This window comes from Lipotes vexillifer, unplaced genomic scaffold (assembly GCF_000442215.2).
Source record: "Lipotes vexillifer unplaced genomic scaffold, Lipotes_vexillifer_v1.1 scaffold865, whole genome shotgun sequence".
Taxonomy (NCBI): domain Eukaryota; kingdom Metazoa; phylum Chordata; class Mammalia; order Artiodactyla; family Lipotidae; genus Lipotes; species Lipotes vexillifer.
The window spans coordinates 2181679-2196045 of record NW_006795130.1 but is presented as its reverse complement, the minus strand read 5'-3'; the positions used below and the strand labels follow the sequence as shown (position 1 = coordinate 2196045).

The following is a 14367-nucleotide window of genomic DNA, read 5'->3' as shown; positions in this document are numbered from 1 at the left end:
GCTGAACCTTTAACCTGGACTAATGGTTATATTATTAATGATATCTCCATGTGGACTGTATCCAGTTTGCATTTATCGTGTGCTTTAGAAAATATCATGTCTTTAGAATACAAATTGAAAGAAGAGATTATAAGCACTTTGATTCTAACACCTTATTTATGTTCACTCATTGCATTTATAAGCTATCAAAATCCTTTTTGGAATACTGAATTTATTTTTAGTTCTTTAATTCCAGTACTCTCTTTTTTGCTTCTGAGCCTCTTTGTCATTCTTCTTCCACGGAAAATTAACTATCCCACCCAACACCCACCATGTCCCTTAAGTCCTACAAATTTCAGTTTGGAGACAGGTTCTCATATTTCCCTTAGGAGATCTTCTTTGGTCACTCTCCAAAGTCTAATGTACTTGCTACTCCCATGTGCTGCAATAACATTCTCATTCTCTCTCTCTCTGTCTCTCTCGCTCTTGTTACCTATCTATCTATCTAAATAGATAGGGTGTGAAGAGAATCCAGGCTGGGGAACACTCAAGAATGGGGAGAAGAAAACAAGCCTACAAAAGAGATAGAGAAATGTTTCTTTATCTATTATTTACTACAATAATGTCCAACAGATGGTAAGTGATCAAAAAATATTTATGGAATGAGTTAAATAACGTTACACTAAAATTTATTTTTATCATATCTCAGTGCCCTGTTATTATCAGCAGCAGCAGCACTCTTTAATAGGCACGCTTTAGGCACTTTGCTTGCATTATCTTATTCAAGTCTCAGAATAATTCTGCAAGAAATATAATTTCTCTTAGAGTATATAATTTATCATCCCATGACTAGATGAACTTACATATATCTGAGTTTAAAGTTTTTTTTTTTTCTAGTAGGCCAAAGTTTCCTAAAATCTCTTCTGAGCAATAGATGTTAACAGGTATTTAACAACAAAAATAACTAAAAAACTATTGCTGGGATAGTAGTAGAATTATTGGGAATCAATTTTACTAATAGGATGCATGCCAGCAGGTGAAAATGGAGCAGTTTTGGCAGGAAAGGAGGCTAACGTTACTAGTTACTGAGGGAGAATGGATTCTTAATAATATTTATGAAAATTTTCTGTTTCACCCTGACTCACTTGGTACCAAAGCTTAGCTGTCATCAGAGAGAATCAGTCCTTTAAGCTTTGTGATATATGCTATTGTCCTAACCAACTACTTCAGTCTTGATTTCCTCATCACCCTTTGCAGTCTGCTTGTTCCTGTTATTTCCCAGTTTTGACATTTAATTTCTTTTAGCTGTGCTTTACAGTTTTCTTGAAATGCCTCATTGGGTTTTCTTATATAAAATTTCTTAGGCTTATCTTGCAATTATTTTAGTATCTAGGTGTCATTATTTATTATTCTGTTATGGACTGAATTAAAGTACATAGCATTATTTTAGAAGTGGCTGGTTCTTGAGCATCATTGTCATTTATATTGTCCTAAATATTTCATTTAGGTGACAAAGTGGAAATTCATCTGGAAGGTGAAGTTAATATTAATAGAAATCTTTCCATATGTTGTTAAAGACTCTTGATGTGAAACTCAAAATGTGAAGCTCATTTTTTTCAGCCCCTGTTTAAATTCAGTTGTAAATTTTCTCCTCCTGGTTTCTTACCTTAATGCGGTATCATCTCTTATCACCTAACTTCTTTGCTCAAAAACCCTCCTGTGCACCCTTCTATCTACAGAATGCCACCTAAACTTCTTTAAGTGGCATTTAATGATCTGGCATAGATCTTTTCTCCATTAGTCTCTTCCCTCACACGTAGTGCTCTGTCATACTCCTAACTGACAAATATTTATTTTCCTTTATTTCTCTTTCTTATTATTTTTGTTAACACTATACTTCTTTTATTTCTCAAACTGTGTGCTAAGGCCTCGTCGCTACAGACCCACTTTGGTTCCTCAGGATATTTTAAATTTTCTAGGGAAACAGTGACATCTATCAGGTACAGCACAAACCACTAACCGGATATTTTCATTTTAAAATTAGGTTGCTACATTCCTTTTGGTGCTATTATATACTTTGTAAAACTGGGTTTCTGTGATTAAAAAAAATAAGCACTGCTCAGAAATTAATGTGAGACAGGAAATGAGGGTGGTGGTGACCAGCCTGATTCCAAGGTTTGAGAGTTTTGCAGTGCTAGACAAGTACTAAATTGTTAGGAAATAAATACTTAAGTTGTTTAGAACTAACTACTTAATAAATAGAATTCCTTTTGCCTTAGGGACACCATGATAAAATTCCTAACACAGTAAAGGAGGCATGTGCTCTATGCTTCTACTTTCTTTCCAGTTCATAGCCATTTTTAAAAATTATACCTATCATTCAAAGACTACTCCATAATGTCACCCATCTCTGGAAGCCTTTTCTGATCCCCCCAGCTGCAGTTAATCTCCCTCCTGGGTGTTTTCTGATAACATTGTAGCTTTACTATTGCTGTTAAAATTGAATTCAACTAATTCATTTATTTATTTAAAGTTAACAGTAATGGCTTTCTGGTTCTCTAGTTAGGTGTAGTTACTTACAGTATAGTGAGAGCCCTCTCATCCTCTGTGTAAAAGTGAAACAACTATATTGTTAGGTATCATTTACTGAACTAGAGTGCATGTCTTGATAAGTCTGTTTCTAATTCTTAAGCATCCTTACAAGATCACAGGTTATATTATACACATTTTATATTTGAAGAAATTGGAATTTAGCAATGTTGGTTTCTGTCACACTGACATACCTCCTAACCTTTGGCTATTCTAGTTACTTCTCCTTTTACTGTTGATAGGATCAGCTTTTTGATATCCTCAAAAATCCTATTGAGATTTTGACTGGGGTTTGCAATGACTATGAATCTATTAGGGGAGAATTGCTGTTTTAAGAATATTAAGTTTTTGGGAATTCTCTGGCAGTCCAGCGGTTAGGACTCTGCGCTTTCACTGCTGAGGGCCCAGGTTCAGTCTCTGGTTGGGGAACTGAGATCTTGCAAACCGTGTAGGACGGCCCCCCCAAAAAAAACAAAAAAAAAGTGTTGAGTTTTCCAATTCATGCACATAGGCTCTCCATTTATATAGGTGGGGTTTTTTTTCCCCCACAGCAAACGTATATAGTGTTCTGTGCATAGGTCTTGCATGTGTTTTCTTAAATTTTTCCCAATATGTTTTATTTTTTGATGTTATTGTAGATGACACTGTTTCCTTAATTTTAATTTTCAACTGTTCCTTGGTAGTATACAGAATCACATTAGATTTTTTCTTGAATCCTGAGACCTTGATAACCTGACTTTTTAATCCTGGAGCTTTTATATAAGCTTCTTTGTGATGTCTTATATTCCTTAAGCATGCACAGATCGGTCCCCAGCCAAAGCCTTAAGAGTTACTCTATATGGATTTCAGCTCATTCCTCTCTGAAACTCTTTTTTGCCATTTCAAGTTTCCTGACTCCTTGAAGACTTATCTCTGTCTGCTTAATTCAGTGAGAATGCCAGGCTCTGTTTGGCTTCTTCCTCCCTGCACCACAGTCTGGAGATGGCTTCCTGGCAGAGAGTCTGCATGATGTCAGAGCTCACCTTCTGTCTTCTCTATCAGAGATTACAGTCCAGTTCTCCCTGTTGGCCAATGTCTGAAAATTCTGTAGTTGTTCCCTTTTGCTTTTCTTTTTAGTTATTCAGAACACAGGGGTAGTTCTGGACCCTGCTACTCCCTCAGGGCTAGACTGGAAGTTAAAGATAGGTGTTTAAGGATGTTCTGTCCTTATATAAACAAAGAAAAGTCGGGTAGTTTGTTTTACCCAAAAAAAGGCAGCATATTCAGATTATGAACAAAGTTAAATCTCTTTTCTAGAGAATCTGACAATGTAATGATTTTGATTTCATATTAGGGACACAGTCATTTTCATCATTTTATTCTCTAGTATACATGTATTAAATGTTTACTGATTGCATGTCAGAAGGGTAGGAAACAGATTGGTCAGATGTTGGTCACATTGTGTTTGAGACAAAGTTAGTGGTGTACTAAAGTTTTAACAGAATTTAAATTAGTTATACCTCCTTAGGTAGGTTTATTCCTAGGTATTTTATTCTTTTTGTTGCAGTGGTGAATGAGATTGTTTCCTTAATTTCTCTTTCTGATCTTTCCTTGTTAGTGTATAGGAATGCAAGAGATTTCTGTGCATTAATTTTGTATCCTGAAACTTTACCAAGTCCATTGATTAGCTCTAGTAGTTTTCTGCTGGCATCTTTAGGAATATCTCTGTATAGTATCATGTCATCTGCAAACAGTGACAGTTTTACTTCTTTTCCAATTTGTATTCCTCTATTTCTTTTTCTTCTCTGATTGCGTATACTCAGAAAGCTGTAAGACACTGATGAAAGAAATCAAAGTTAACACAAACAGATGGAGAGATACACCATGTTCTTGGATTGGAAAAATCAATATTGTGACAATGACTATACTACCCAAAGCAATCTACAGATTCAACACAATCCCTATCAAATTAACCAATGACATTTTTTACAGAACTAGAACAATAAACCTTAAAATTTGTATGGAGACACAAAAGACCCCAAGTAGCCAAAGCAATCTGGAGGGAAAAAAATGGAGCTGGAGGAATCAGACTCCCTGACTTCAGACTGTACTACAAAGTTACAGTAAACAAGACAGTATGGTACTGGCACAAAAACAGAAGTATAGTTCACTGGAACAGGATAGAAAGCCCAGAGATAAACCCACGCACCTATGATCAACTAATCTATAACAAAGGAGGCAAGGATATACAATGGAGAAAAACCAGTCTCTTCAATAAGTGGTGCTGGGAAAACTGGACAGCTACATGTAAAAGAATGAAATTAGAACACTCCCTAACACCATACACAAAAATAAACTCAAAATGGATTAAAGACCTAAATGTAAGACCAGACACTATAAAACCCTTCAAGGAAAACATAGGAAGACCACTCTTTGACATAAATCACAGCAAGATCCTTTTTGACCCACCTCCTAGAGAAATGGAAATAAAAATAAACAAATGGGACCTAATGAAACTTAAAAGCTTTTGACAGCAAAGGAAACTATAAACAAGACAAGAAGACAGCCCTCAGAATGGGAGAAAATATTTGCAAATGAGTCAATGGACAAAGGTTTAATATCCAAAATACATAAACAGCTCATGCAGCTCAGTATTAAAAAAAAACAACCCAATCCAAAAATGGGCAAAAGACCAAAATAGACATTTCTCCAAAGAAGACATACAGATGGCCAAGAGGCACATGAAAAGCTGCTCAACATCACTAACTTAGAGAAATGCAAATCAAAACTACATGATGGGGCTTCCCTTGTGGCGCACTGCTTGAGAGTCCGCCTGCCGATGCAGGGGACACGGGTTCGTGCCCCTGTCCAGGAAAATCCCACATGCCGCGGAGCGGCTGGGCCTGTGAGCCATGGCCGCTGAGCCTGCACGTCCGGAGCCTGTGCTCCGCAACGGGAGAGGCCACAACAGTGAGAGGCCTGCGTACCACAAAACAAGCAAACAAACAAAAACTACATGACGTATCACCTCACACTGATCAGAATGGGCATCATCAGAAAATCTACAAACAACAAATGCTGGAGAGGGTGTGGAGAAAAGGGAACGCTGTTACGAAGTGAGAGAGTGGCATGGACATATATACACTACCAAATGTAGAATAGCTAGCTAGTGGGAAGCAGCCACATAGCACAGGGAGATCAGCTTGGTGCTTTGTGACCACCTAGAGGGGTGGGATAGGGAGGGTGTGAGGGAGACGCAAGAGGGAGAAGATATGGGGATATATGTATATGTATAGCTGATTCACTTCATGAAAAAGCAGAAACTAACACAACATTGTAAAGCAATTATACTCCAATAAAGATGTTAAAAACAAAAGGGAACCCTCTTGCACTATTGGTGAGAATATGAATTGATACAGCCACTATGGAGGACAGTATGGAGGTTTCTTAAAAAACGAAATATAGAATTACCATATGACCCTACTACGGGCATATGGTAATTCAACTGGGCATATACCCAGAGAAAACCATAATTCAAAAAGACATGCTCCCCAGTGTTCATGGTAACACTCTTTACAATAGCCAAGTCACAGAAGCAACCTAAATGCCCATCAACAGACAAATGGATAAAGAAGATGTGGTATGTATATGCAAAGGCATATTACTCAGCCCTAAAAAGGAATGAAATTGGGTCATTTGTAGAGACGTGGATGGATCTCTAGACTGTAATACAGGGTGAAGTAAGTCAGAAAGAGAAAAACAAATATCGTATATTAACGCATATATGTGGAACCTAGAAAAATGGTACAGATGAGCTGGTTTGCAGAGCAGAAATACTGACACAGATATAGAGAACAAAGGTATGGACCCCAAGAGGGGAAAGTGGAGGGGGGCGGGGGATGAATTGGGCGATTGGATTGATATATATACACTAATATGTATAAAATAGATAACTAATAAGAACCTGCTGTATAAAAGATAATAATAAAATAAAATTAAAAAACAAATTATTTATAAACTTCTTAAAAATTTGTATTTTTAATCTTTTTCAACTTTTTTGATTTTAACATCTTTATTTATTCAGCTAGATTACTGAGTACTTTGAACAGTGAACATTGCTTCTATTTCTTTTGTGTGTCTGCTTTGGCTTACTAAACTTTCATTTTAGATTGACTAACTTTTGAGTGGAAATCACTGATCAAGAGTAAAGGTCTCATATTTTGTTAGTATGCTGATAATCAGATATTTCCAGAATGTTAGCCAGTTTCCTGTGATGAAATATTCAATAGTGGAATTATAACAACCTGCTGAATAGTTCTATTATTTGTCCATTTTTTTGTCTTGCAGGTTCAAGTAGTAGTGATTTGTGAAGGAAACATTTCAATTCATTTAAATCCTGCTTATGGAAGGGTTGGAAGTCGTATTTAAGCCCGATAGTGAGTTGATATAGCCCTTTTTTTCACACTGGTTTGAACATGTGAACTTTGATTATAATTGGGCTCAGTTACATTATAATAACTTCACTTTCACTGATGTTTCCTTTTATTTTGATGGCATTTTAAGTTATTTAAATAATCATAGTAAAATTCGCTGTTGACTTTGCCTTTTTTTATTTTAGTACCTAAAGCAGACATGGTTCATAATTTAACCATGCTTCTACATGAATAAAAGTAAATTATAGAACAACATACAAGTATTTTCTGCTGTTAAATGTATTATTTACCTAAGCATGGTTTAAAGGATTTAAAATCTATTAGGTATGGATATTGATGCATTTTAAGATATTAACAGCTTCATGTGATGGACTTATTTTTAAAAATTGATTGATAATATTAAAGACTGAATAAGCTAATTTTAAATTATTGTTATTTTTAAATGGAATGTTTGATTTCATTACAATATCTTTAACCCATCTTTTAATTTTGAAAATTTTCTAACTTACATAGAAGTATAAAAAATAGTAAAAGGAACTTCTGTATACCTGTCATAGATGTACCAATTTTCATTTTACTTCATTTTATTTTTTGTTTTTTTTTTATTTTTTAACATCTTTATTGTAGTATAATTGCTTTACAATGGTGTGTTAGTTTCTGCTTTATAACAAAGTGAATCAGCTATACATATCATATATCCCCATATCTCCTCCCTCTTGCGTCTCCCTCCCATCCTCCCTATCCCACCCCTCTAGGTGGTCACAGAGCACTGAGCTGATCTCCCAGTGCTATGCGGCTGCTTCCCACTAGCTATCTATTTTACATTTGGTAGTATACATATGTCCATGCCACTGTCACTTCATCCGGGCTTACACTTCCCCCTCCCTGTGTCCTCAGGTCCGTTCTCTACATCTGCATTTTCATTCCTGTCCTGCCCCTGGGTTCTTCAGAACCATTTGTTGTTGTTGTTGTTTAAAGATTCCATATATATGTGTTAGCATACGGTATTTGTTTTTCTCTTTCTGACTTACTTCACTCTGTATGACAAACTCTAGGTCCATCCCCCTCACTACATATAACTCAATTTCGTTTCTTTTTATGGCTGAGTAATATTCCATTGTATATATGTGCCACATCTTTATCCATTCATCTGTCGATGGACACTTAGGTTACTTCCATGTCCTGGCTATTGTAAATAGAGCTGCAGTGGACATAGTGGTACATGACTCTTTTTGAATTATGATTTTCTCAGGGTATATGCCCAGTAGTGGGATTGCTGGGTCGTATGGTAGTTATACTTTTAGTTTTTTAAGGAACCTCCATACTGTTCTCCATAGTGGCTGAATCAATTTACATTCCCACCAACAGTGCAAGAGGGTTCCCTTTTCTCCACACCCTCTCCAGCATTTATTGTTTGTAGATTTTTTTGGTGATGGCCATTCTGACTGGTGTGAGGTGATACCTCATTGTAGTTTTGATTTGCATTTCTCTGATGGTTAGTGATATTGAGCATCCTTTCATGTGTTTGTTGGCAATCTGTATATCTTCTTTGGAGAAATGTTTACTTGTGTCTTCTGCCCATTTATGGATTGGGTGGTTTGTTTTTTTGATATTGAGCTGCATGAGCTGCTTGTGAATTTTGGAGATTAATCCTTTGTCAGTTGCTTCATTTGCAAATATTTTCTCCCATTCTGAGGGTTGTCTTTTCATCTTGTTTATGGTTTCCTTTGCTATGCAAAAGCTTTCAAGTTTCACTAGGTCCCGTTTGTTTATTTTTGTTTTTATTTCCATTTCTCTAGGAGGTGGGTCAAAAACGATCTTGCTGTGATTTATGTCATAGAGAGTTCTGCCTATGTTTTCTCTAAGAGTTTTACAGTGTCTGGCCTTACATTCAGGTCTTTAATCCATTTTGAGTTTATTTTTGTGTATGGTGTTAGGGAGTGTTCTAATTTCATTCTTTTACATATAGCTGTCCCGTTTTCCCAGCACCACTTTGAAGAGGCTGTCTTTTCTCTGTTGTATACTCTTGCCTCCTTTATCAAAGATAAGGTGACCATATGTGCATGGGTTTATCTCTGGACCTTCTATCCTGCTCCATTGATCTATATTGCTCTTTTTGTGCCAGTACCATATTGTCTTGATTACTGTACCTTTGTAGTACAGTCTGAAGTCAGGAAGCCTGATTCCTCCAGTTCCCTTTTTCTTTCTCAAGATTGCTTTGGCTGTTTGGGGTCTTTTGTGTTTCCGTACAAATTGTGAAATTTTATGTTCTAGTTCTGTGAAAAATGCCATTGGATCTACCAGTTTTTAGCATTTCAACATTTGCTTTCTCTTTCTTTATATAAATAAATATGTATATTTTTCCCCTGAACGATTTTGAAGTATTTATCCTCTATTTGAGAAATTTAGAATTTATACAATCCTGTTTTTTGATATATTATAGATATTCCAATCTCAGTGATTATTCTAATAGTCTTTTATAGCTGTTTGATTTTATTCTCAGTCCAGCATCTATAATGATTTCAAATGGTTTTTCTTGTTCTTTTTTAAATTGTGTTGTATTCCATTGAATGGATTTATCATATTTTATTCAACCAGTCTTCTGTGCATGGACATTTTGTTTCCAACATTTTGCCATTACAAATAATGTCTCAAAGAATACTTCTGTATATGTTGTTTTATATTTGTGGACATGTATCTTCAGAATAAATCCCTAGAAGTAGAATTGGACTACTAGATCATCAGTTACTCTATCTTTATCTTACAGATTTCTCTTTGTTACCTTTTTTTACTTCTTCATCCCTTTAGCACTAAGCATACATGCATTTCTTTTATACTCCAGATATTTGGAAGTAATGTAAGATTTTGATATCTTTTGACTTTGCATATTGAGTATTTTGCTAAAAAGTCTTAGGAAAAAATAGATGCTGTTTACAATAACTAATATAAGTATTCAAAACCTCAGGAATTGGAGCCTAATTATAAAAGATAACATATCAATGAAAAGTATGCATTTTAAAATAAATACACGGTGATTAATTTATAGCAAAGAAATTAAAGTTTTATGAGGCTAATGAATTAGAATTTTTAATACTGTTTATTTCTGAATAAGTTATTTATTTAGTTAGTTAGTTTTGGCTGCGTTGGGTCTTCATTGCTGTGCAAGGGCTTTCTCTAGTTTCAGCAAGCGAGGGCTACTCTTTGTTGCAGTGCGTGGACTTCTCGTTGCAGTGGCTCCTCTTGTTGTGGAGCGTGGGCTGTAGGCGTGCGGGCTTCAGTAGTTGTAGAGCGCGGGCTCAGTAGTTGTGGCTCGCGTGCTGTAGAACACAGGCTTAGTAGTTGTGGTGCTCGGGCTTGGTTGCTCCACAGCATGTGGGATCTTCCCAGACCAGGGCTTGAACCCGTGTCCCCTGCATTGGCAGGTGGATTCTTAACCACTGAGCCACTGGAGAAGTCCAATAACTTGTTTTTAAAACAACTTATTAGACATGAACATAGTTTAGCATATATATATGTGTATATACACACACACACACATATATATATGAAGTACAATATTAGTGACAACCACAGCTAATGTACATCATCTACTTTGTGCCTGATACCATAATGCATATACATTAACTTATATTACTTAATTTAATCCCCAGCAGCTTTATAAGGTGTATTTATAATTTTTTTCCTCATTTACATATGAGGACAATGAGGCCTAGAAATGTTAAGTGACATGGTCTTACTTATGCAGCTAATTAGTGGCAGAGGCAAGATTTGAACCCACACAATATTCAATATAGATTCTGGGCTTTTTATGACAATGCTTCACTACTTCTATTGGACTCAGTATATTTTTCTGTATCAAGCCAGTATTGACCTAAGGTCTGTATGACTTTGAGTTCTTAACCACTGTGTTCTCTTTCTTTCCCTGAAGGAAATATAATAAGATTTTATGTGGTTGTTATATCAAATTTGTTATCATAAGTGGTGATACAGGATTGAAATTCCATTCCTAACAGCCACAGCTGCTAACAAAGGAACCCTTTTATGCCACCATCCTTGGCAGAATACTGAACTATGTGTACCATTTTTCTGACCCATTAAAATTATTTATGTTCCTCTTTTTCAGTGGATGATTCAGCAGCCACACAAAGCAGCAACATTTTTTGGATGCATCGGGATAGATAAATTTGGGGAGATCCTGAAGAAAAAAGCTGCCGAAGCCCATGTGGATGCTCATTACTATGAACAGAATGAGCAGCCAACAGGAACTTGTGCTGCATGCATCACTGGTGGCAACAGGTCAGTGTTATTTCAAGGGAAGCACTGTACTAATTGACTGTTTAACCACTGGTAAAATCTGAATCCAAATCTGAGTTTGGAATTTAGACCTCCTGTTTGTAATTTATTTTAATGTTTAATAACTCTTCTTCCTAGTATCACTTTTCCTTAAAAAGTTTTTTTTTTACCTTCCTTAAACCTGTTGTTATCTCATGAAGCGTAATGAAATGAAAATTTTGAGATTATCTAGTCCAACCTCTACTTTTTATAATTAGGGTCAGAAAAGGAGCGCATTTTATTCAGTGTTTTGTAGCTAGGTTCTTGCCGAAGTGGCATTAGGAAGAATGTTCTTTTCAACATATCCTGAGATTGGAATATTAAAATACATATATACACATATATATTTTTAAAATATATAAAATATTACATTATATCCAGCCTTATATAAATTAGGTCATCTAAAGCATTTCTGGCGAACAGTCATCTGCCCATACTAAACAACTTCTGTCATGGGTAATGCACCACTCAAAAAATAATCTATATTACATTTCTATACAACTTTGCTTATCAGAAAGTTTTTCTTTGTGTGAACTTGAACTCTGTCTCTCAGAACCTTCCATGCATTGCTTTTTTGGTGCCTTTTACAGCTACGTGGAGGTATATCTTCAGTACATTCATGCTTTGCTGGCATCATTATTAGCATACTGCTTATCAGCATGGGCTTTTTTCTCCTTTGGAAAGGAAAAAAAATAATTTTCCTAGTTATTATATTGTTAGAATCACCAAAGATGGTCTCTTTTAAAATGGTGACTCACTAGATACTTTACATCCCTTATAGCTAAAAATATTGTCTGTCCTCCACCATTTCTTATCTCCCTTTCTTCCCCTTCTTATTTGCCTCTTTGTCTTCTTTTCCTTATTTCCTCCCTTATCTCTCCTCCCGTTGCTCCATTCCTCCTTTTTACCTCATATGTTTTTGCTCACTCTTTGACCTCTCAAATGTATGTTGAAGACCTGACACTATTCTGGGCAGTAGTCATTAAGTAACTAAAATATAACTTTCAAAAACAATTAGGGTTCCAAAGCCATTTTCAAACTTTCCTGTAACTTTATTTTTTGGGTGTAGGAGAAATTTATGATTTTAAGGTTTTAATAAATAAAACCATCAGTTCAAACATTGAGATATACTTATTTAGACCTTTTACCCTTTTCAGTTTTTCTAAAAACCAACTTTAATAGGCAGGTGCAGAGTTTTCCCATTAGTGAGAAATGTGTCAACTTTTGCCTCTGATACCACTCTGGCTACAGTAAAATTGCTAAATTGTTTTTGTATTTAAGTTGTTATTTTAAAGAACAGGTATGATAATATTAGGTGTTCCATCAACAGCTTAATGTATATACTCATATAATGGTTATGGTGATCAGTATTAATTAGGTGCTATTGGAAGTCAGAAACTGAGGGAAACCCTCGCTGTCTAATTCATTATGCAAATTGTGGAACCTAATAGATTTGGATAAATTGTTTTAAATAGAGCTAGGAACTCTAACTTCCAGTGTCCCAAACTCAGGTTAAGGGAATATTCTTCTTAATCCAGGTTCTTATTCTCCACACACTCTGAACCAGACAGATACACTTGGATAGTAAAAATACCTGTATTTTCTTTTGGAGGAACTATTTAGTTTCCTATCAAAAGAGTAGTTTTTTTTTTTTATCAAAATAGAGTTTAGTAGCTCATACCAGAAGTATTTGCTTTTATTTAGTAACCATTTTTTGGTCAACACTTTGCAAGAGTCATGTTTACTAAAATATTTTTTATAAATTAATTATCCTTAAATTTGTAATATAGTTACTTTGCATATACATGTATTGATGAATATCACTCTTATTTTCATTAATTTAGTGAGCATAAACAGAATGTATCCTTCAGTTAGTCCGATGGCACATGAGTGAGTACAAATATGTTTTGGAAGAGAATTGATTTATTTTTTTCAAAAGATAATCTAACCATATTACCAAAATCTTAAAGTGATGAGATGATGTATTTGTGGGATGTTTTTAACCACAACTGTTAACTAAAAAATAATTTGAAAAATTGGCAAGGTTTTTTTTTTTAATTTGTGGGTCAGAAGGAGGGGGAAAAGTGTTTTTATTTCTTTGTCTGTAACATAAATAATTATTGTATTAAGTTTAATTGTTGGACAATAGTAAAAAGCTCTGTGTGGCACTTGGAACATGATTTTAAGTGTAGTATTCTGCTTAGATTTTCAGCTACAAAACTGGAACAGTGCAGGGAGTTTTCAACTATGAAAACTAATTTTAATTTATTCTAGCCCATAAAATGTAATGGTTTTATGTAATGTAATGTAAAATGTAACGGATTAATAAAATTAATCCCTCATAGTAAATATGGTCTACATTTATATGTGTGTTTTGTAAAATTAATCCCATACCTCTCTTTTAAAGCATTAGATTAAATGTCAGTGGATAGTATGTTGATATTTGAAAACTGAAGTTTTTAGTTGCATATATATTTTTGTGTGTGTAACTACATAGTAGCTATTTCTTAACTGCATTTTGAACTATTAAAAATGTAGAAAGTAGGGCTTCCCTGGTGGTGCAGTGATTGGGAGTCCGCCTGCCAATGCAGGGGACACAGGTTCATGGCCCGGTCCGGGGGGATCCCACATGCCGCGGAGCGGCTGGGCCCGTGTGCCATGACCGCTGAGCCTGCGCGTCCGGAGCCTGTGCTCCACAACGGGAGAGGCCACAACAGTGAGAGGCCCGCGTACCGCAAAAAAAAAAAAAAAAAAAAAAAAATGTAGAAAGTAGATAATTTTATCATTTTAGTATCAAAAGGAAGCTTAAATGCCAGTTTCTCAAAATACCAGATGATATTTAAAGCAAGGATTAATGTCCTTGTTTATCTCAAAGGCAACAGAGAAATCTTGAAAAGTTTTCAAAACAAAAGTAACTTTATGGGCTTCTCTGGTGGCGCAGGGGTTGAGAGTCCACCTGCCGAGTCAGGGGACACGGGTTCGTGCCCTGGTCCGGGAGGATCCCACATGCCGCAGAGCAGCTGGGCCCGTGAGCCATGGCTGCTGAGCCTGCGCG

The 14367-nt window shown here is 35.7% G+C and overlaps 1 protein-coding gene across 4 annotated transcripts in view; it reads left to right on the top strand.

The window, feature by feature from the left end:
- Nucleotides 1–14367, top strand: part of ADK (adenosine kinase) — a 509882-nt gene that overhangs the window by 242823 nt on the left and 252692 nt on the right. For all 4 annotated transcript variants that reach the window (XM_007467500.1, XM_007467497.1, XM_007467498.1 and 1 more), the window contains one exon: nt 11104–11276. In XM_007467500.1, coding sequence (XP_007467562.1) covers nt 11104–11276 — 173 coding nt within the window. The remainder of the gene's footprint in view (nt 1–11103; nt 11277–14367) is intronic.